The sequence below is a fragment of the Lepidothrix coronata genome, unplaced genomic scaffold, assembly GCF_001604755.1.
Source record: "Lepidothrix coronata isolate B3197 unplaced genomic scaffold, Lepidothrix_coronata-1.0 Scaffold176, whole genome shotgun sequence".
Lineage (NCBI taxonomy): Eukaryota > Metazoa > Chordata > Aves > Passeriformes > Pipridae > Lepidothrix > Lepidothrix coronata.
Window position 1 is genome coordinate 976,877 of NW_016690356.1, and position 21,699 is coordinate 998,575.

Sequence of the window (21,699 nt, forward strand, 5' to 3'; positions counted from 1 at the left end):
AGGGGCAGCCACAGCTTCTCTGGGCAACCTGTGCCAGGGCCTCTCCAACCTCACAGCCAGGAATTCCTTCCCAATATCTCACCTAAATTTCCCCTCTATCAGTTTGAACCCTTCACTCCTTGTCCCATCACTACAATTCCTGATGGCAAATGTCTCCCAACACCGTGGATGTTTGGAGATGGAAATGTCTACCAACCCTGTTCAGGAGCCAGTGCAGTTGGGTGGGAATGTATAGATCCCTGCAAAGCTGATTTTGCTCACACAGGAAAATCCCTCCCTGCTAACAGATTCCTATGGTTAAGCTAAAGCTTGTCCTGCACATTTGACCGTGGATACAAAAGGATTGTTCTTTTTTGTTTTGCCTCCAAGTGAACAAAATGCTGTTTTCAACTAGATGTTTCTCCCGAGTTTTTGTGGCAGCTGGATCCATTCCATGCCATTCCTGTGGGAAAGTCAGTTTATTCTGAATGCCCTGGCAGGTTTGTGGCAGTCCAGAGGAATCTCCCAGTTAGGACACATCTGTTGTGAAGAACACCAGGTAAGGCAGGAATGGGGGGAAATGAAAATAACTCCATTTATAATCAGGGCAGGAGGTTCTGGAGCTGCCAGAGAACATGAGGGTCAAAAGGGTTTTTCCAGGGCCAGCTTTACAGTCTGAACTTATTGAACCTTTTTGCAGTATTTGAATAGCTGTTTATTCTACTGATTTGTAAAGGTACCTGCCAGAAAAACAGAGCAATGAATAGTTCCAAAATGGGTGTATTGATTTGAAAAGTAATGGATTGAATATTCCACAAGGGACTGTGCATAAGACTCTTTTTTTTCAGTGCAGGGGGTTGTAAAATCATAATGTGATTCTCGTGCTTGAGCAGTTCATGGGGTACTGAAATGATTTCTGATACTGCTACTAACAAGAATAATAATAATCAGGCCAAAGAGTGAAAAAATATCCTGATTTTGATTCATTACCCTGAGCTCCAATTGAGCTCCCAGCTCCCCAAATACGAATCAGAGAGTTACAAAGGTCTAAACCCATAATAAACCCCTAAAATATTCACAGAATCATTAGGGTGTCGATCACAGATTCTGTGAACTTCTGTGAGTTACCCAAATGACGAATTAGGTCACCACAACTGCCTAAAACCAGAATAAACCCCCTAAAATGTTATTAAAGCCCCACTCTGACTTTGGAAGAGAATTATCAGCACCCCTGTAAAACCACCCAGTCCTTCTGCCCCGGGGTAAAGCCTCAGCTACAGAAACCACTGACAGACCCCCCAGAACACAATTTGTTTTCTCCTGCCTTCTTTCCATGTGACTGCTGGTCATTGCTGACAAAACACCAAGGGTAACACTAAATTTAAATGTACTGACTAGGCTGAAGAGCTGCACTGGACTGTCAACATCTAAATTAAAATCACATTTGCAGCCCTTTTATTCTAAATAAAAATACTTCTAAGAGTATTTAGAGCTGATGTTTTAAATGTTTGCAGTCTGCTCTTTTTTTTTTTCCCCGCTGCAATCTAAATGTTCCCGTTCAAAATGCAGAGGTGGAGATATTTTTAATCCGAGACTAAAGCCTTTGGTGCTGAAGTAGTTCCATTTTCCCAAGCCAGCTGTGCAGTTCCTGTGTCAACCAGGAGACGTGGAATGATCATTAATAAACACAGAGGAACCAGAGGCCTCTGAGGTTGTACATTTACTCCGTGTTCTGCAAAAGGGCTCCTTTGCCTTTTGGGTTTTGCCAAACTTGGGGTTTCATTTTGGTCAGGAACCAACCTGCAAGCAGCACAGGCACTCCAATGCAAAACATGACTTTTTATAAGATATTTGTACTTTTTCTCAGAGAAACACATGAGAACTGTATCAATTGGGGGGGGGAAAACTGCTGCTCTACAAAGCCCTTCTGAAACTTTAACACAGTTAAAATAGTTAAACTATTGCTCCACCAAGAGCTTAATTTGATGTCACAGTTAAAACTGAAAATTGAGGCTGGGACTGGATAAAAGGGACATCACTAAGATAAAAGCTGCAATTAATTAAAGCTGCAATAATTGCAAGTGTTAATTTTCCTTTACAACTTGCCCAGGGTTTGCTGCCATCACATTCAGGGGTGAGAGGCTGCAGCACAACCACTTCTCTCCTGGCAGTTTGCAGGGGTTTAGTTACTGACCCCAGTGGGAGAGTTTGAAACTCAGAACAGCCCAGAGACTTTCAGAATAAAGTAATCATGGAAAATAGGCAGGTCTTAGTGGTTATAACCAGGTCTATCATTCTTCCCTGGTTTTCCTCACCCTGCCAGAAGCTGCATCTTCCACTTCACCCAAGTGCTGCTTTTGGCCTTTGCTGACATGGAACCTACCGAGCATTAAACCCCAGCTTTTCCCTCGGATCCCCTCAGCCGTGGAGCAGCAGCTCCTGACAGTGCTCTTCCCTCGCCAGGTGGGACCCTGCAGAGGAGCCCTGGCTGCTGAGGATGGACACGCTGAGGGGCTGGGCTGTGCTGCTGCCGCTCCTCGGGCTGGGCACGGCCGAGGAATTCCAGTGGACAAAGAACAATCCCGGCTCCTTCTACTACGGCACTTTCCCAGCTGGTACTTGGGATCCACCCTTGCCTTGGGGGTTCCAACGCTCCACATCGACCCGGGGGTTTGCACAAGTGACCAGAAAGGTTTTCCTTGTGCTTCCAGGGAAAGGGCAGAGACAAAACCACAGGGCAGTAACATCCTTGGGAATACCAGGATCCACAGAACCCTGCACTGCACAGTCACTTCAAACAGTAAATACATACTACATGCTAACAGATTATAATTTCATATTCCTTTACTTATATTTCCCTTTTTCTGACTAAGATGCACAGTACAACAAAGTACACCTGAGAACTCCCCTCCTTTCTCATAAATAATCTACAATTAATGGAATATTTTAGCTAAAAATACCCTTTGCTGTGCAGCTAACATAAGAAATAGGTGAAATAACTGTGCTGGGCTTGTTTCAAGCTGTTTATATTATTCAATCCACTCTTCAGTACTGATTTATGAACTTTATCTTTTCTTCAACATATATTTATATATACATTTCACTCAGGCAAAATCAGAACTAGAAGGACATCTGACTGCTTTTCATGCTCAAGTTTTTAAGTGGTTTATGAAATGGATTCCTCATGGTATTTTGTGTAATAATAGGAAAGTAATCCAGAATATTTCTATTTATTTTACATAACAGCTAGACTTGTGGTTGCTAAAACCACCACAAAAACCAGCAAGGAGAAATGATGTGAAAACCTCTATTTTTTTTTCACAGTAAGACCTTTCTGCCATTGTATCAAAGCACTACCTCATCACTATAAAATAGATTTTATATATTTAATACACTTAAGAATGAGATTCCTTTCCAGTGCCTTAGAACACCTCCAGTTTACACTCCACATTCAGAGAGTCCCTTTTTAGGCACTGATACATTTTCACATGGAAAACACTGGCCTTTTGTCAGGACTTTCACATTCAGTTCCTTTCTCCTGTTAAAATTGAGTACCAAGACCAGTTTAGGAGGAAAATGTTGGAGTAACTCCCTTGTTTTCCCTCCAGGTTTCCTCTGGGGTGTGGGAAGCTCTGCCTACCAGACTGAGGGGGCCTGGGACAAGGATGGGAAAGGCCCAAGTATCTGGGATGCTTTTACCCACAGGAAAGGGAAAGTGTTCAGGAATGAAACGGGAGATTCAGCCTGTGATGGATACTACAGAGTCAAGGTACCATTCCCTTCACCTCTGCAAACACTGCAGCCATTCCATGCTCCTCATTTCCCACTTGGAAACAACAGCTTTAGTTGCTCTATAGGCTCCTTAAACCTGAGAATCCCAGGGATGATATTCTTAATTACTTCTTAATCACTTCTTCTTTCCCAGCAATCTCACTGAATCAATCACACCACTGCACTTCCCAAATATGTCTCCATTTGGCAGGACTTTGGGGTCATTCTAAATTGTGTAGAACTTCCAGATCCTTAGTTAGAACAATGAACACATTTGAGCTTTGAATAAAACTGACACTTTTTTCTGTGTGCTTGAGGTTTTCTATGTGTTTTTAAGAGGCTTTAGAACTCACTCTGAATGTTTCCCCTTTTTTGAATGGGTAACAAATAAATAATCAGTGCAGTTCTATTCACAATATGTTTCCAAGCTCAAAACTATCAAAAACAATTTTCCAGTGACTGTCCTGGAGGAAAGACACATCCACAGCAAGAGGAATTCAAATGCCTGGGATAAGCCAGTATCACATAATTGGGATTCCAACTAATTTTAAGTTCTATTCCACTGAGGTTTCTCCCCATGGGAGTATCAGAGGTTTCAGCAAGAACTAAGAGAAAAGAAACTTTTTGTGCTTTACTCTGCTAAAATGGGGAAATGCAGAAGAGGTTTCATTCGGTCTCTCAAACCAGCAGCAGTTTGAAAGAACAGATTAATAAAAATCCTCACAGAGGCTGGGGCTGAGCCTCAATGGGCTGTGGCATCTGAAAAGATGGATGTGATGAGCACAGGACATTTTTCAGAGAGGATTTGAGCAGAAACAAAGTCATTTCAACATTTACTCACCTCTCTGGGCTGGGATTTTGAGACACTTTCTAAAACTTTCTCATATGTGCCCAGTTACAGGGTCTTCTTTATATCAAAGCATTATTTGCTTTAATCATCAGAATTTGCATTGGCTCAAACACTATCAATTGCTAATTTCTTTTAATATTGAAGATGGATGATTTCTTACAATAAGAACATGTATTCATATGGAATTTAGGTTTTTTCCTAACTCCAGTGTAGGGCAATAAATGAAAGCCTGTGCAACCATGTTTTCAGCCTAAGCTGAAATGTCTGAGGTTAAGATTTACAGGCTTCTATTATTTTCTGACAAATTCTGACATAAATATAATTGTGGTGCAAAATACCTCAACTTACATTTCAGTCCTGAGGGTCAAAACCTTCTGTTTCCACAGTTACACAAAACATTAAGAACTTCTTTGGAGTGTCCAAAAAAAAAAAAAAAAGAAAGGATACCAGTAGAACCAACCATCTCAAAATCAAAAATAACAGATGGAATCCCCTTTTGTGGAACTCCTCTGTAGATTTTCTGCATTCAGGATCAGTTAGGACAGATGAGTACCTGAAGTTGTTCTGCTCAGCCCTGGGATGTGTGGGATTTTCTTTTCCCAGGATGACATCCAGTTACTGAAGGAGCTCAAAGTGAATCACTACCTCTTGTCCATCTCGTGGCCTCGGATTATGCCCACTGGAATCAAAGGTAAGCACAACAATCTCCCTACATTCTCACCAGTATTTTTATCAGGAATTTCCCTCCTGAATAACCCACAGTTGTTTAAAATTACTGTTAAACAGGTTTCAGTTTCTTTGCAGAACAGAGTTTACCCATGACAGTGTTCCCATTGCTGAAATGGACAATTCCTTAGTCAAAATTTTTAGATTTCTATCCCTTCAGTTCTTTGAGAACCAACCCAGGGAATTCCTTGTCTGTGCTTTCCATCAGCTGAGCAGCTGAATGAGAAGGGAATCCAGTTCTACAATGACACAATTAACAGCCTCCTGGAAAACAATATTACCCCTATTGTGAGCCTCTACCACTGGGATCTTCCACAGGTAAGACAATATTTACATTAGTGAAACATCAAAGATAAAGTATCAAATATAAAGTATTTCTAAGTTTAAGGACTAAAATTACTTTAGAAAATTAATGATATCTGCATGACTTTAAGTACTTTCAACTATTTCCTATTCATTTCTATTTTATATGCATTGAAGTTTTGAAAAATCTCCTTCTGAGCTACTGACATAAAGTCTTTGTTAACAAGCAGCTGAACTTTAAGTACAATTATTAATTCTTGAAATTCATATTCCCAAAGGTTCTCCAAGAAAAATATGGAGGCTGGCAGAATATAAGCATGATAAATTACTTTAATGATTATGCCAATCTGTGTTTTGAGAAGTTTGGTGATCGTGTGAAACACTGGATTACTTTCAGCAACCCTTGGGTAAGTTATCAGTGCTGTCCTTCCAAACCCTTCTGTTCCCAGAAATCCATGGAAGTGACACTAGAGGAAAGTAGGTTAGAAACTGGAGGGGGAGAAGGAAAGGGAGAGACTTAGACCATTAATCTTCGTGGCCAAAAATCTCGGTGGGCAGAGCTTGCACAAAGGTAGAGTTTTAAGATAAAATTCCAGTGAAGTTTTAAAAAATCATCAGCTGGAGAGCAAAGAGGGACAGGAATCAGAGAGGGCCAGGAATCAGAGAGGCCCTTCCTGAATTTCATCAGGTCACTCCATGAACACCAGTCACCAACACCTTGCTCCCAACAAGCCACAGCACGTTATCAACCAGGCAGGGTGGGAGCAGATGGGAGCCAAGGGGAGGAAAAATGGGATTGGAGAGGGACAGCCCATGCAGGGGAGCACAGAATCCCAATCCATAGGATGGCAGCACATTCCTTGGAGAAGAACTAACTCTGTGTCTTTGCAGGCAGTTGCTGAGAATGGTTATGAGACAGGAGAACATGCCCCAGGACTGAAGCTCGGGGGGTGTGGAGCATACAAGGCTGCTCACCACATCATCAAAGTAACACTGAAATCATGCTTTAAATTATATGTTAGTTAAGAATTTAAAGCAAATTTTACTCTTTAAAAAGAAATATAGTTTCATAACGATGGAATTTCCAAGTAGGACATGGAAATTATCACCTGCCTTTAAACCACCAGTGAATATTCCAGTGTAGCCCAGAATTGTAGGTTCTTGATGTGACACTGTTGCATCAACTTCAATTTTCCTTATAATTTAAGTGCCTCATAGTAAGTTTCAATCTGGTTGAAAAGCAAATATCCAGGTTACTCCACAAACAAGCAATAATATCCTGACCTGTTGAAATGAACTGGAATTTTGCAAAGTGACTTCAGGAAGGGAAGGAAGGCTACTGCTTGTTAAAATTAGTGTTCATCTGCCTGAATAAATTAGGCAAAGACATCCAAAGACTGGAGACATGGACAGAACAGTCCAGTGACTGTATCTATATAGTATATATATAGTTACTATGGATGTATAGTAATGTGTGTTACCTCCCTGGGGATCTCCTGCAGTTCAGGAAGGAATCTTGCATAAATGCTTTTTGACCTCTTACACAAAATGAAAGCTTCTGTGACACACCTAAAAGAAATTCTGTGATATTTTCAGACAGATCTTAGTGCAAAAACTGCTCTTCACCAGCTTTGCAATACTGCCCATGGCTTAACAGGTTCAAACGTGCAGGTGACTGATTGTGTTTTAATTTCCAGACTCACGCCAAGGTTTGGCACTCCTACAACAACACGTGGCGCAGGGAGCAGCAAGGTAAGCAGGAATCATCCTGGGACTGTCCTTGATTTATGTGAAGGGCTTAGAGATGATGCACAAACTGCAGAATTGTCCCTCTGTGTTTTAAGGGATGGTGGGAATCTCCCTGACCAGTGGCTGGGGGGAGCCTGTTGACCCCCACAGCCAGACAGACAGGGACGCCGCTGAGAGGTACATCCAGTTCCACCTGGGGTGGTTTGCAAACCCCATTTACAGAGGGGACTACCCAGAGGTCATGAAGAATTATGTGGGTAAGTCCCAGTAACCAACTAAAGGTGAATAAATCCCACTCTTTGAGCACATTACAAGGGAATACCTCCTGGCCAGCATGTACTTTAGTCAGGGATGAGGGCACAGGTGAGACATCGATGGCCCCCAGGGTGGACACGGCTCCTGAGCAGTTTGGGGACACACCAGAACACTTTAAATCACTGGTTTTCCATGTTTTGCACCAAACTCACTTCTCCAAACTAAAAGGATGAAAGATTCTTTCATCTTAAAGAAGCAATCAAACCCAAGTGGCCTCTACACTTACATCAAGCTCAGGAAAACCATAAGAATTCCTTCCCTGGGAGGGTGGGGAGGCCCTGGCACAGGTTGCCCAGAGAAGCTGTGGCTGCCCCATCCCTGGGAGTGTCCAAGGCCAGGCTGGACAGGGCTTGGAGCAACCTGGGCTAGTGGAAGGTGTCCCTGCCCATGGCAGGGGGTGGAATGGGATTATCTTTCAGGTCCCTTCCAACCCAAACCATTCCAGGATTTCACAGTTCTCTCATTTACTGCTGGTGAGGTAAAGCAAACAAATTCCCTGCTCCTCACAAGTGTTTCCTGTCATTATTCTGATAGGCAGGAAGAGCGCCCAGCAGGGCCTGGGGACATCCAGATTACCAACCTTCTCAGTGCAAGAGAAAACCTACATTAAAGGCACCTCAGATTTCCTGGGAATAGGTCATTTCACCACTCGTTATGTCCTGCAGAAGAACTTTCCCTTTCTCCAAGTGTCTGGTTACCACACTGACAGGGACTTGGCTGAACTGGTGGACCCCAACTGGCCAGCTCCGGGTCCTAAGTGGCTTTATTCTGTGCCCTGGGGGTTCAGAAGATTGCTCAACTTCATCAAGGTGAGTAGAGGAGATCTTTAATTAAAAAGAGCCAACAAAATGCCTGGTTACACACAGGAGCTGCATTTACACTCTTAGATTTTCAACAGTTCCCCCCTATATATTTACCTTGTCACACTGGGAGGTTTCCTTTTCAAATAAAACCCGTAGTTAAATTAAATTCCTAGTTACCTTTTTCTTACTAAGTAAACCTAGAAAATTGCTTTTAGGGCATTTTTTTTCTAGCTTTGTGTTGTCAAAATAAAGTTATTTTATGTAAACACCCTTGTTTGCAGACCCAGTATGGGAACCCCCTCATTTATGTGACAGAGAACGGGGTGTCTGAGGCAGCCCAGTGCACTGAGCTGTGTGATGAGGGCAGGATCCAGTACCTGAAGGGATACATCAATGAGATACTCAAAGGTAACTTAAAACAGCTTTTAGGTGTTGGACTTTTGGAGTGTTTTCACCTTCTGGTTATCTCTACTTGTCTTTTACATCATAAAGAAATACTATTGACAGGTCAAATTGTCAGCAAAAGGAACAATCAAAGCAAATCTACTGATGCTAATAAACATAATAACATGCAGGATATTTAATATTGCAACAGATCAGCAGTTTTTCCATGTTCAAAAAGGAGAAATTGCACTTAATTACCACGTTCACAAAGCTCTGGGACCTCTAAGCTAAAGACAGCATTTTTAAAGACTCCAAATGACTTCCTACTTTGCTTTTTTCCTGTCCTCCTCCCCACCTCTTCCTGGTATAAACCCAAACACCTGCAGACTTAAATACAGAGTATCTGAAGTGCCACAAACACATTTCCCAGAATCTTTTGGTTTGTGTTTGCAGCTCTCAATGATGGAGTCAATGTCAAAGGTTACACTGCCTGGTCCCTGCTGGATAAATTCGAATGGAACAAAGGATTCTCTGAAAAATTTGGGCTTTACCACATTGACTTCAAAAACAAGAACAAACCACGGTACCCAAAGGCATCTGCTGACTATTATAAAAAGATTATCAGTGCCAATGGATTCCCAAATCCAAGAGAGGTGATGTGAACTGCTGGGTTTATTCTTTTTTTCTTCAATACACGGGCAAATATCTCATAGGATTTCAGGAAACTTGTCTGAATATGGCACATGAAGTGATACTTTGGTTGTGTAAATTAGGGATGCGTTTCACAGACATTGAAAGTGGGAACAGCCTCAATTACTGTTTCCAAAGCATTCCAAAAACTCTAATTGGAATTACTGAATCAGAAGTTAGCAGTGCCCTGTCAGATTTCTAGGTAGAAAATTACATATATTCCATGTCATTTTGCAGCAAGGTAGTACATATCATGATGTGATTTTAAAAATCTTATTGAACAATTAACTTGGAGAAATATATTGCAACAAAACCCACACAGATATGAAGGAACTTGGAGAAAATCATTGAAATTTTGAGAGAATAAAGTAGTTTCGAGTCTATTATAGTGGACAAGTGCTGAGGGACAGAGAAGGGGCAGAATCTTGCACTGTAACAGAACTGCTGTCGACCTTCCCAGGTGGAAAACTGGTATAGGAAGGCCATGGACTCCTGCTCTTCCACACACCACCTCCTCGCTGCAGGTAAGGGTGGGTCTGGTTTTGTTTTATAAAAGCACTTTATGGAACTTCCAGATTTTAAATTCCTCTGTGAACAGTCCTACTAACAAGGTCCTAAAAGGGATTTTCTCCCTGAAAGCACAAAAAGCCTCTAAAGAAAAATATGTTTATTTACTCTCTCCAACTAAAAGCACTGTAGGGGAATGGATTAACTTGGGATCTTGGTGGAACACACGAACTGGAAGAGATTCTGCTTAAAACCGAGGTTAGGGATGACAGTGTTCTCCTGAAAATAAAAGTGCTAAATGCTTTTGCAAACACGAACCAACCCAGAGAGAAAATCTCTAAGTGTTTGATTTCTACACAAAGTGGAACTATAAAAGAAAAGTCCCAGGACTGGCCTAAGGTTAAGCCAAGTTTTACTCTGGTAACAAAGCCAACAGCAGCTCAGAGCAGCTGCTCAAGAACAGGAACCCAGGAGGCTCTGCAGCTTCCAGTGCCAGGCTCATCCAGCATTCCTGGTGTAATCCAGGCCCCCCCACAATTCCTGAGTTAGAACAATCAACTCCAGTGGGTTTCTGCAGCTTTTAAGAAAGATAAATGAGTATTATGGAGTCTTACAAGGAGGATGAGCTAAATTCCACATGGTAGGAAAGGTCAGTCATCCCAAATTTATCCTGCTCAGCCTCAGCTCCCAAGTTCCATGTTCTGTGGGAATTAACTGGGTTTCCTGAGCTCTTCCAGGCTTTCCTGGGGGATAAAATTCTACCCTTTTAATAAAACCCTTTTGATTTTTCAAACAGCTACAGGACAATCACAAAAAGGGCCCAAGTGCCTCCCAAGGATTTCTCTTGGACAATTCTCTACCCTTTCTCCTTCAGGTGGAGGGAATAAAAATCAAAGGCACGATAAAATACTGTTAATACACTGAAACTAATTCCTAGCAAACACCATTTTTACAGCCCTTTGAGCCCTGAATGTCTTCCAAAAATTACCTCAGAAAGAAAAAAAGGGGGAAAACTGTCACGGATTTGCTCCAGCTTTTGCAGACTGCTGAAATTTTGTTTGTTTTCTTTGCTGTTTATGCCAATGTCAACAATTTTATGCTCAAAAAAATCCTTAATTTATGCAAACTCTCTTTTAGTGCACTCCAAAGGAATAAATTTCTTACATATTCCTCATTTCTCAAATTTTAGATTCCCTGATTACTCACATGGAAATGGTGACAGAGATTGTTCTTCCTACAGTTTTCACACTCTGCATCCTCATCTGTATTGTCCTACTCATATTCTACCTTCGAAATCACACCTAAAATTCCACATTCACACACTTTCACTGGGCAAAAGGAATAAGATGCAGCTGTTTTGAGTGGTTAAAGTTCACCACAGATGCCTCTTTTTAAACCCCTGTAAAGAAACTTTACTTATCCACCTAAGCTTTTAGAGCTTTTTCTGCTCAATTCCCAAAATATCACTTTTTTTTTAAATCAAAACCCAAAGTACTTTCTCTTTCTACATCAACTTCTACTGATTTGATGTAGGAGATTTTACATTTGGTATTACTTGGGAAACTATCACAGATTTGTTCACCAGAAATACAGTTCAGATTAAAGTGATTCCAACCTTGACAGTACAAATTTCAAGGGATTAAAAGCCGCTTGCAAATTCTGATTTCAGTCTGTTCATCACTAGGCTTTTAATTACCATGTAATTGCCACTGGAAGAGAGACAGGCATCTAATTTTCAAATACAAAATTAAAGCTTTTCTTCAAATTATTAAACTGATATTTATTAAGATGTAATATTAGGAAAGGGGTAAGAAATAAGATTTACTGAGGGGAAACCAGAAATGATTGAAATTTAGTTTTTAAAGGCATGAATACTGGGGTTTTGCTTATTCTTACTTATCCATAGTTAAGTTTCTTTCTGCAGAATGTTTCTGTTTCAAATTATTTAGTCAGCATAAACTGTGGAATTTTTAAAATCAGACTATACATAATCTAACCAACCTAACACCTGCAACTGCCAACCCAACAGATTTAAATGATTAAGCCCAGCCAATCATACTGATTTTCTTCTCAAAAATTATGCAAAACATACAAGACAACACTGCTAAAATAACTCACTTCACATTGAAGGAAAGAAAAAATCATTTGAAGAGGAGAGAGAAGCATATCCAAGAATACCCCCAAATATAAACACTCCAAAATATAAACACAGGGACAAAGAAAACCACATTGTCAGAAGATCCCAGGCCCCTGGATGAACAGCTTTCCAAACCTGTAAGGATGATGAAGCATCACTTGATGTGAGGAAAACATGACATTATTGCTTGGTTTGTTGGTTAAGATAATGGACCCTTTGTACAGTGTCTGACTGCACTTTTAATGAACAGAAATAAAAGATGAAACCCCAAAGTGCAAAACTTTATTGAATGCTTGTAAATATAAGAACAACAAAAAAAAAACCTATATTTTCAAAATATTTATACTGTACAGGCTGAAATGCACAATATTTACAAACAAAATAAGTGCCTACAGATGAATTGTGGCTGTGTAGGTCCCACTTAAGCACATTAAAGCCAAACACTCAGTGAGAGGAGCTGTTCTTTAAATCAGTGTTCCTAAATAATCTGTTGGGACACAGAAGACACTGAACTTTGCCTTTACTGTACCTTTCCTGCAGACTAACCTGGATTTATGTGAAATGCACCTGACTGCACTTGGTCACTGTGATAAAATACAGCCTTTCCTCAGGGCTCCCATTTACTGTGGAGTCAGAGAAGAGACCTGGGGGGACAAAGGGGAAGGTTGGGGTTAGTCACAGTTCTTGGAAATGGCAGGATCAGTTCATGTTTCCCAAACTTCAGTCTCACCGAAGGACTTCGTGCCAAAAATCAGCAACGACAGGAGAGTTTTACCAAATCAGCACATTCTGTCAAACCTCACCCCAAAAAAGCAAATTATGTCTTCTCACTTGTTCTACATTTGATTGCAGCAAGGAATGGCTTCTCCCCTTAGCACCTGCTCTCCTCCCTGACTCCAGACCATTCCTAACAGGAAAATTTCTCTTCAAAACCATTCTGATACATTGGCAAAGATTTCAGAAATAAGTTGCAAGATTTTCTGGATAACACTTAATCATATTTGGAACTGTGTTGTCATTTCAACTCTAAAAACATAACTCAGAAAGTCACTGCTTTCTAAAAACATTCAATTCTGTAAATACCACCTCGCTCTTTTATTAAAAGGCAGAATATCATTTTGTTTTGATGAAAACTAAATGTAAGTACAAAAAACTTCAGACCCACTGAGCTCAGTATAAAAACTGAATTTGTTTGAAGGGTGTCCCTTCATTATTTTGTTCCATCCCAACCATTCCTCACCTGAATTGTTTGATGCCACATGTTCCACAGGAGGCTTAGTACTGACTTGCCACATTGTTTTCACCTCCTTTGCTCCGTGCCCACTGCTTATCTCCACCTTCCATAGCTCAGGGTGTTCACTGAGAGAATAAAAAAAGCCATCAAAATTCAGTCCCATCTGAATTTGAATGCTGCAAACACTGAGGTTTCTCTTACTTTTGGTAGAATTTCTTCACAAGAGCTGGTCTGATGGGCAGCTGAAACACGTGTTTCTCGTTGAGAGGGTTTTCCTTGTAATACTTCATGCAAATCCTACAGTATATATCAACCAGTTAATTTCTTTGGAGAAATGCTTGTGCAAAATTAGCTATACTCCCAACATTTCATTATATCCTTTAGTTTTCAATTTTAGTCCCAAAGCAACATTTAGCAGCAAGATCCAGCTGCTCCTCCTGCAGTCTCACAACTACCATTAAGGAGAGCTGGTTTTTTTAAGTGTTTCTTTACAACTGTCAAAGAAATCCTATTTTATTGTCATTTAAAGAGCAAGAAGTAAAAATGCAAGAGTTACTGTGTCAAAGGGAAGAGGTTCTCATGTCTGAACTGGAGTAAGACTCTGCAGTTGACCATTATTTCCAGCATATGGTGGAGCTTCTGAACACGATGAACTTGTTCCTGTAGATCCACTGATGTGGAAGTGAAGTAATCCTGGAACAGCAAAGAGCTTCTGCTCTTACCTGAGCACTGAATTTCTACAGACAAACAGCACATCCTCAGTAAACTAAAATAATCCTCCTGCTTCTTTTGAAAAGCCAAAATTTTAAGAGAGGCCCAGCAGACTCAGAACAAAGTTCCATCAAAGTGTGAATGAAGGTTCACTGCCCTGACAGCGACTTCTCTCAGATACCAAACCAATTATATATAATTTATCATACAGAGAGATAATATAACATATATTATGTATTATATTAAACAAAACAATGACATTCCTGCAGTTTGTTGTTCCAGCCTCATGATCTGTAATTCAGTTTCTCAGCTGATAAATACGACATGACTTTCACCCCCCCATCAGCTGAGCTTGTTTTACTTTAAACTGTTTTCAGAGTTTCAAAATAAAAATAAAGCATCTCACCAAGTAGGTTAATGTTGCAAGTTCCTGACCTGTAAAATGAACAGGAGAAATTAAAAATAATTAAAATTTAACACATAGAATCAGATGAAATGTAAGCAAGATTCAGGTAATCAGACAGGGAACTCTACCGGAGAAAAGTGCAAAGTCACCAGGAATGGAATGTTATTTATGGACAGGATTGCTCTCCAAAACAAGAAAAAAAAACCTGCCAGGTGGCCAAGAGGAACGATTTTATTTACCAAAAAGGCTGCACAGTGAAGAAAGCCACCCCACACTTTCACACAACCACCCTCCTTGGGACATACAGGTTTACAAGCAGTGAAAACAGAAAAGCAAGTTAAACAAAGAATGCAAACAGGATGACAGAGCAAAGCAGGAATGAAAAAATGAAGGGGGTAACACCAATGGTGAAATACAAAGCTCCAGTTTTTTAAATTTTGAAACCCTGTACAACTGAAAAGTTCAATTATTAAGGAGGCTGGAAACTGCACTTCAGCAGATGGGAAGAGAAGAGAGATGGAGGTTACCAAAAAGTTCATTATTCCTGCATGGAACAGCTTTTCTCTTGAATTCCTGATCAGGTAACAGGTCTCAGGCTCACCTATGAAAAAACTGACATAATCCTTCTTCATCTTATCCAAGCCAATCTCAAAGAGCATCTGGATGGGAGTGATGCCACTGAGGGAAACCACCTCCATCTTCCCATGGTAGGACTGCTGGATTAACTTCCGTAGGAAGCTGCTGCTCCCCTGATGAATCTGGACGTGGAAAAAGTTTCCTCGTGAGGTGAAACATCAGAAACATTGTTGAGAAGTACAACAATAGAAACAGAAACCAACTGTGACACAGGGAAGTAATTTAAAAACAATCTAACACAACTGAGGGCAGTGAAGTGACAGGAAATATGTGTTACTTGACGCTCCTCAAAATGTCAAGATTTATTGTGAAACACAAATACATACCCAGGGCTGGATCTCACCACGTTCCAGGGATTTTATGACCCGTGTGAAACAGTCTATCAGCTCCTGGTAGGAACTGACACCTGGAAAAAAAAGACACAATCATCTAATTATCAGTCCAGGACTGTTAAGTCAGTAACAATAACCCAACACACAAGAATAAAATCCTTTAGTTAAAGAATGAGAGCTGAAATGGCAGACTGCACTGCTTTTTGGTAACTTTGTCACATGATGGTTTTAAAAAAGGTTACTACAAATTAAAAATGATCAGACAGCACTGAACTGTGTATGATTTAGAGCATGGCAGCAGCAGATTGTCATACACGGGTTTTGGCATCATTCTCTCGATTTACATTGAAAATTGTCCTTCTGATCCAAAATGAAAACTACAGAAATTATTTTTCTGTTTCAGAGCAGATGGGCACCACCAATTGTTTACAGTCAAACAAAATAAAATCCAGGATCTGCTGCTGGATGTTGGTCTGCCTTTGGATGTTGTAAGAAAGCACATCACCTCACACCCCCAAAATGAGCTGTTTTGGAGACTGTTCACACCAATTCTCTGAAGAGCTGATCAGTCCTTGAAACTCAGAAATGTCCATCCTCCTCCCTGACAGAGCAACGTGGTCCAGCAGACACAGAGAACGGGGGAATGAAAGGGAAACCTCACAATACACTCACTTCTCATTTTGCACCATAATTGTTCAGCAAAATCCAGGTCTCCTCTCTCACTGAAGATGGATTTGATGTAACTGTCCACTGCAGCCGTGTCACATTTGATTTTCTGAAAGAGTTTGTTGGTCTTCAATAAAAAAGGGGATTGAGATTCAAAAACCTTCCATATCTTAATTTCTCCAGGGATCAAAACTGGGTGCATCACTACCTTTCCCCCTTTTCCAGGGAAACTATCACTGCCTAGTAATTTGGAAGCTTATTTTTAGGTAAAAGTGAGTGATTCTTTCCAGAATTATCACACTGGACAACTGCTGGCCTTGGATCAGGAAGCAAAGCCTCCTGTCAGAGAGACTTTAGATCCCAGCCAAGTGTTGTCTGTACACCCAGAAGTGCCCTGAGAGGTCAAAATCCATCCAAAATCTCAGAACACAGAACTAACTGCCTGTTTGCCTGATAAGAAATATTACTGGTTTAGTTGACACAGAAAACAAAATATTTTTAGCTTATCAACAAAATGCTACTTCTCTCTTGAAAGAAAATAGACCTAAATCTTTCCTTGTAGATTGAAAGGTAAAATATCTTAATATAACCAAACACATTGTTATGTGTTAAATTGTCCATTGCTTTAAAATAACATAAACTTCTAATAAATAGGACAGATATCCAGCTGATACCATTATATTGACCCGAAATCCTTAAATTAGGCAAGAAAAGCAAATTAATGATAGAATTGCCTGTTAGACCTTCTCCCATTATTTTTACGTAGTTAGGAAGTTGTATAAACCTCTGTTTCATCCTTGCTCCCAGACCCACAGTCTCCATCCAGCTTCTTCTTTAAATCTGGTAGAGGAAAAGAAACAAATTTTACCACCATGAAAAAGAAATATCATCAAACCACTCTCATTAATCCCCAGGCACATCATAAAAACACACAACTAACAGACAAAAAAGTGTTCATTTTAAAAATGGTTTTACTGGGTAAGGATGTAGCCTGAAAAGATATATTTTTTTAAAATATGTTTTTATTATAATTACTTTTACACATGATATTAGGACAAAGTAAAATTACAGATCTTTACTAAGCTATTTAACTACTCTGTGCAGGAGGTTATAGCCCAAAAATTAACAACTCTAGCACTAATGCTTTAGAAATTGTATGTGGCATTTCCTTTTATTTCTGTGCCATGTGAAATCCCTCTCCCCATGGAAAAAGCAGCCATTACCAGTCAGGAATTCCTGGACCAGTTCAACAGCTGATTCAGACTCCAGAGGCTCAGGCCACTCAGTCACACCCGTCTTCAAACCTTCAGCCAAAGCCTAAAGGCAGCGTGAGAACCAACACAACAAATCAGGTCTTGCTGGAGGCTCTGCACGAGGCACACTTCAAAATGCAGGAAACTTTGTAAGAATCATAAATCTCTGCACAGATAACCAGGAATTTAGAAACTTCCAGAATTTCTGGATGAGTTGTCCTCTTTGTATTCCAAAACTAAAACTGAACTCGGAGTTTAATCTTTAAAATAAAAGCTTAAGAGTTATCTTCAAAACAGGTGAGGAAGTTTTAAATAAAGTAAGTTATTAACACATAAAATCATCAGTCCATGTGAATCTGAAACTGGAATTTCTTCTTTGTACTTACCAGGAGAAGCTGCAGCTCCCGATACACCTGGTACACAGGACTCCTGGGATCCCCTGACTCCAGGGCAATGTTCTGCAAGTTCCACAAGTTTAAGTCAGTTCCAAACTTCAGAAATCAATCCTAAAACTGTCCTTAGCAAAAGGCACGTCAGCATAACTCACAATCTACATTGTGAACAGGTTTTGTTGTTTTATTTTCTGTCCTTTACACTGCTCATGATGTGCAAAGAGCTCGGGTTTGTTTGCTTTTCCCAGCTGGACTTACCAGAGTGGCAGCTGAAATCAGTGGGGGAGTCTCCAGAATCTTATCAACAATATTCCATGTAATATCAACATAGATATTGCCTCCAGATTCTACAGTGGTGTCCTCCATTGCAGCAACTTGGATCAGTTCATACTGAGCAAATCCTTTTGTTGTCACCTGAGAATGAACAGATTTAAAAATAAAAACATCAAAACTGCCACAGCATTGATGGGTTTGTGTGCAGGCAAAATAATTGCAAAAGCATTTCACAAAAACACAAAAAAGGGTTAATATCAGACAAATGCATCACAAATGGTACCTCAGGACAGACTGCTGTACTACAGAATCATACTAAGGTGAGTTTTCTATATAGAATCTATAAAGTTTCTCCAAACCAGCATCACAAATCCCAAAATAAGAGCTTTTAAACTGAAACTGAAGCCATGACAGAGTGTAAAAACCTACCACAGATGAATGATGCCTTCTTTTATGTTCCATTTTGAGCTCTTCCAGGTTTGCAAAACAGGTTTTATCAGCTGTAGGACCTAGGAAAGGAAAAACGTGAGAATCCAAAAACCCCATTTGACACAACTCAATGTGACACTTAAAATTCATTCTCAAATGCTCCATTTGGTCAAGAATGACTCCTGATATCCTTCAGAAAACAGGGATTCTCCTTGCATTTGTCCTGTTGGTAAGAACTGGTGTGAACACAGACGTGTTTAGTGTGAGTCAGTGGTTGTGTAAGAAGCTGAACAGCAACAGTTTAAATGTGCTGTTATTGCACAGATACAGCTGCATTAATTCTATTAAAAAGCTATTTTCCCCACACAGCACTGGTTAAAAACATCTCTTTTCTCTTTTTTTTAACCTCCTTTTGTTTTTTAAAGCCAAGAACGTAGAGCATTCCCAAGCCAACATCACAGAAAGAGCAAACACAGCGTTGTCACATCAGAATTGCCACATTTTTCAGCCTTCCTCATTTAATTTGATGTGCAACAGAAAACCTTACCATCACATGCCACCATGTAAATCGTGATCCCTGTGATTTTCTTTCCAGCTCTGAGAGGCTCAGCTCCAATCCAACAGGTGTGTTCAGGATCAGAACCATCACACCTGATCCAGAGGGGAGGAAGCACCAGGTCCCTTATTCCCAGGTGGCTCACATTTGGATTTTGCACCATTGCATATAAGGAAACCAACTGCCTAGAAATGGGAACAGGAGGAGAATTAGACGCCAGCAAATATCCTGAATTTGTCCCTTATTAAAACTTGACTCCTCTCTATCATGCTTTGTTAGCAGACTCAAATCATTTTACAAGAAGAATGCAGGATTGTAACCCTCTTTTTAGAGGCAGCACAATAAAGTCACAAAGGAAGAAGTCTAGGATATCATACTTCAAAATATAATCAACAAATGAATTTTGACTGAAGAATCTAAAATCACATTGTATTTTACATCTTGAGGTCATTAAAATATATCAGTTAGGTAAACCCCATTTTGGTACCATGACTTGGTATTTTCACAACAGTAAAGACCCCAATTTTTAAGCTTTTTTTTAACAGAAGCTTTAGCAAAAAAACAAGCACTGAAATCTTAGTAAGCTTTTTTTGGTGTCCTGCACCCAGTGAATCCCAGGAACCCAATGGCACAGCTCACAAATGCTTTTCCAGTAACTTGATTTGAGCTACTTTGTTAAAAACTTTTAACCAGGGGAGACAGTTTTTCAGGATGGAAAAGGGTAAAATCTCCTCACAAACCAGTGAGCAATTTTATTTGGGGGATTGAAAACAACAGAGGTTCTGAATACTAGGAAGAGGGACAAAAGCTGCAAAGGAAAACTACACCAACAGGGCAGGGAAACCTTTGAGACTTACTTTGCTCTTCCCACAGAAAGAGCTGCTGGTCCAGGACTCTCCTTTGGCAAAAGCTCAGAGGGAAAAAGAGCTTCCTCTGGTTTTGATTCTTCCATGGAGTCACCTTCTTCATGGTGTGTCTTTAAGAGAAAAGTGTAGGTAGATCAAAAACTGCAAAGTGTGTGAAAATATTTGATGGGAATTCAAAAGCCTGGATTACGTTTAAAAAAAATCAACAACTGGCACACAAACTTACTGCCTTCTGCAAAATATACATTGTGCTGCTCCCATTCCAAAATCTTTCGACAGGACTTTTGCAACTGCCACCAACCAAACAGATCTCCACATCAGTCTGGAAAATAATAGTTAAAACTTCTTAATATACTACATAGAAATGCTGCCTTCCAGTAATTTTTTATACCAGAAATTGCAAAATGAACTAACTCCACAGCCTGTTTTCCAACCCTATTGCATCCATTCAAGAATCCCAGTCTATTTTACCTGAGGAGAACACAGGCACTGCATGCCATGGGTGGAATCAAATCAACTGTGAAAATGCAACAACTTTCAGCCAATCATAGAAAATCTAAATTCCAACCAGCTGATTCTAGGAGACACTAAAATTTGGTTCTACGAACAAAACTTCAGAGAATCTGAACTATGAGAGAACACTGAATTATCAACTGCTGTCACCAGATATCCTTGAGATGGAGAATACTCTTTTAAAGTAACATGAAATATCAATCAGTTGCTTCTTTGACTGTCTCACAAGAGCTCTAAACACTGTTTGGAGATATTAAAAAAAAAAAATCAATTCTTTCTCAAGAAAAAAGAAACATCAATTTTTACTTAAGCTTTCCCATACAGAGAAACATTGCTTTATATCTAATCCGGTTTTTTTATATTACTATATATTTAAATAACCACCTGATTTTATTTTTGAACTATTATCAAACTTACAAAAATCCTAAAATTAATACGACTACTAAAACAACCATTCTATGATTTTACCTCGTAGAGATATGGACGTTCAGGGACACTCTCCCTTCCCTCTTCACATATTCTGAAAGAAAACATTGACACACGTGACCTTTTCCCCTCACCATTCCCAACTAAACAGCAAGTTACCCACACACACTAAACACCACCACAACCGGCGCCTCCGCCGGGGCCACAGATCCCTCAGCGCGGAGACCCCTGGGAATGACCCCGATTCCCGCAGGAGCCCACACAACCCCGGGAACAGCCCCTGGAATAGCCCCGGTCCCCACGGGAGCAGGAGCCCGCACAGTCTGGGAATAGCTCCGGGAATATCGCCGGGAACAGCCCCGGTACCCACTTGAGGAGAAGCCCGCCCAGCCTCGGGAATGACCCCAGGTCCCACCGTCGCAGGAGCCCGGCCAGCTCGGGAATATCGCCGGGAAGAGCCCCGGTCCCCACCGTTGCAGGAGCCCGCCCAGCCCCGGGAACAGCCGCAGGAACAGCCCCGGGAACAGCCCGTTGCCCACCGCCGCAGGAGCTCGCCCAGCACGTTCGCCGCCCTTCGCCGCCGCTCCGCCATCGCCGCCACAACCGAACGTCCCGCGCGCCGGAGCTACGGGAGCGCTGTGAGGGGAGGGTGAGGCACCACCCCGGATCCCTCCGCCGGAAACGAGTCCCCGGCTTTGGGAAGGGACCGAGAAGGACAGAGGCGGCCGAAGGGCGCGGGCGGGCACCAGGAGACGCGGCGGGGCCGGAGAGAGCGGGGGCTGGACGGGAGCC

General features: G+C 40.9%; 2 protein-coding genes across 5 annotated transcripts; one reads left to right on the top strand and one right to left on the bottom strand.

Moving 5' to 3' along the window:
• Positions 1 to 2,476: 2,476 nt before the first annotated feature.
• On the top strand, positions 2,477 to 11,382 carry LCTL (lactase like). Its single transcript, XM_017830226.1, has 13 exons — positions 2,477 to 2,594; positions 3,588 to 3,748; positions 5,204 to 5,291; positions 5,535 to 5,644; positions 5,908 to 6,036; positions 6,521 to 6,616; positions 7,327 to 7,381; positions 7,474 to 7,635; positions 8,228 to 8,502; positions 8,778 to 8,904; positions 9,334 to 9,533; positions 10,031 to 10,094; positions 11,267 to 11,382. Exons 1-13 carry the CDS (start codon positions 2,477 to 2,479, stop codon positions 11,380 to 11,382), a joined length of 1,701 nt encoding a protein of 566 aa, XP_017685715.1.
• ZWILCH (zwilch kinetochore protein) lies at positions 5,160 to 21,655 on the bottom strand. Of its 4 annotated transcripts, none has more exons than XM_017830278.1 (19): positions 21,447 to 21,655; positions 20,950 to 21,001; positions 20,195 to 20,290; positions 19,960 to 20,078; positions 19,094 to 19,287; positions 18,547 to 18,626; positions 18,103 to 18,258; positions 17,839 to 17,910; positions 17,423 to 17,516; positions 16,984 to 17,039; positions 16,206 to 16,308; positions 15,528 to 15,607; positions 15,167 to 15,323; positions 14,566 to 14,594; positions 14,005 to 14,141; positions 13,650 to 13,745; positions 13,455 to 13,573; positions 12,761 to 12,858; positions 5,160 to 5,279 (listed from the first exon to the last, which is right to left on the bottom strand). In XM_017830278.1, exons 1-18 carry the CDS (start codon positions 21,497 to 21,499, stop codon positions 12,767 to 12,769), a joined length of 1,785 nt encoding a protein of 594 aa, XP_017685767.1. In that variant the 5' UTR covers positions 21,500 to 21,655; the 3' UTR covers positions 5,160 to 5,279; positions 12,761 to 12,766. The 4 variants fall into 4 exon arrangements, with proteins under 4 accessions (XP_017685767.1, XP_017685766.1, XP_017685768.1 ...); XM_017830277.1 differs by having other exon boundaries at positions 12,744 to 12,858; XM_017830279.1 differs by lacking the exon at positions 5,160 to 5,279 and adding an exon at positions 8,390 to 8,517.
• Between the last annotated feature and the right edge of the window lie 44 nt (positions 21,656 to 21,699).

Excerpts from the sequence above, each read along its gene's own strand:
- LCTL (XM_017830226.1), top strand. The coding sequence starts at position 2,477 with ATGGACACGCTGAGGGGCTGGGCTGTGCTGCTGCCGCTCCTCGGGCTG. Across the intron at positions 6,617-7,326 it reads CTGCTCACCACATCATCAAA|ACTCACGCCAAGGTTTGGCA; the intron begins GTAACACTGAAA and ends TTTAATTTCCAG. Across the intron at positions 8,905-9,333 it reads CATCAATGAGATACTCAAAG|CTCTCAATGATGGAGTCAAT; the intron begins GTAACTTAAAAC and ends TTGTGTTTGCAG.
- ZWILCH (XM_017830278.1), bottom strand. The coding sequence starts at position 21,499 with ATGGCGGAGCGGCGGCGAAGGGCGGCGAACGTGCTGGGCGAGCTCCTG. Across the intron at positions 18,259-18,546 it reads GAAGGCATCATTCATCTGTG|GTGACAACAAAAGGATTTGC; the intron begins GTAGGTTTTTAC and ends GTTCATTCTCAG. Across the intron at positions 15,324-15,527 it reads GTGGTGAGATCCAGCCCTGG|ATTCATCAGGGGAGCAGCAG; the intron begins GTATGTATTTGT and ends TTCCACGTCCAG.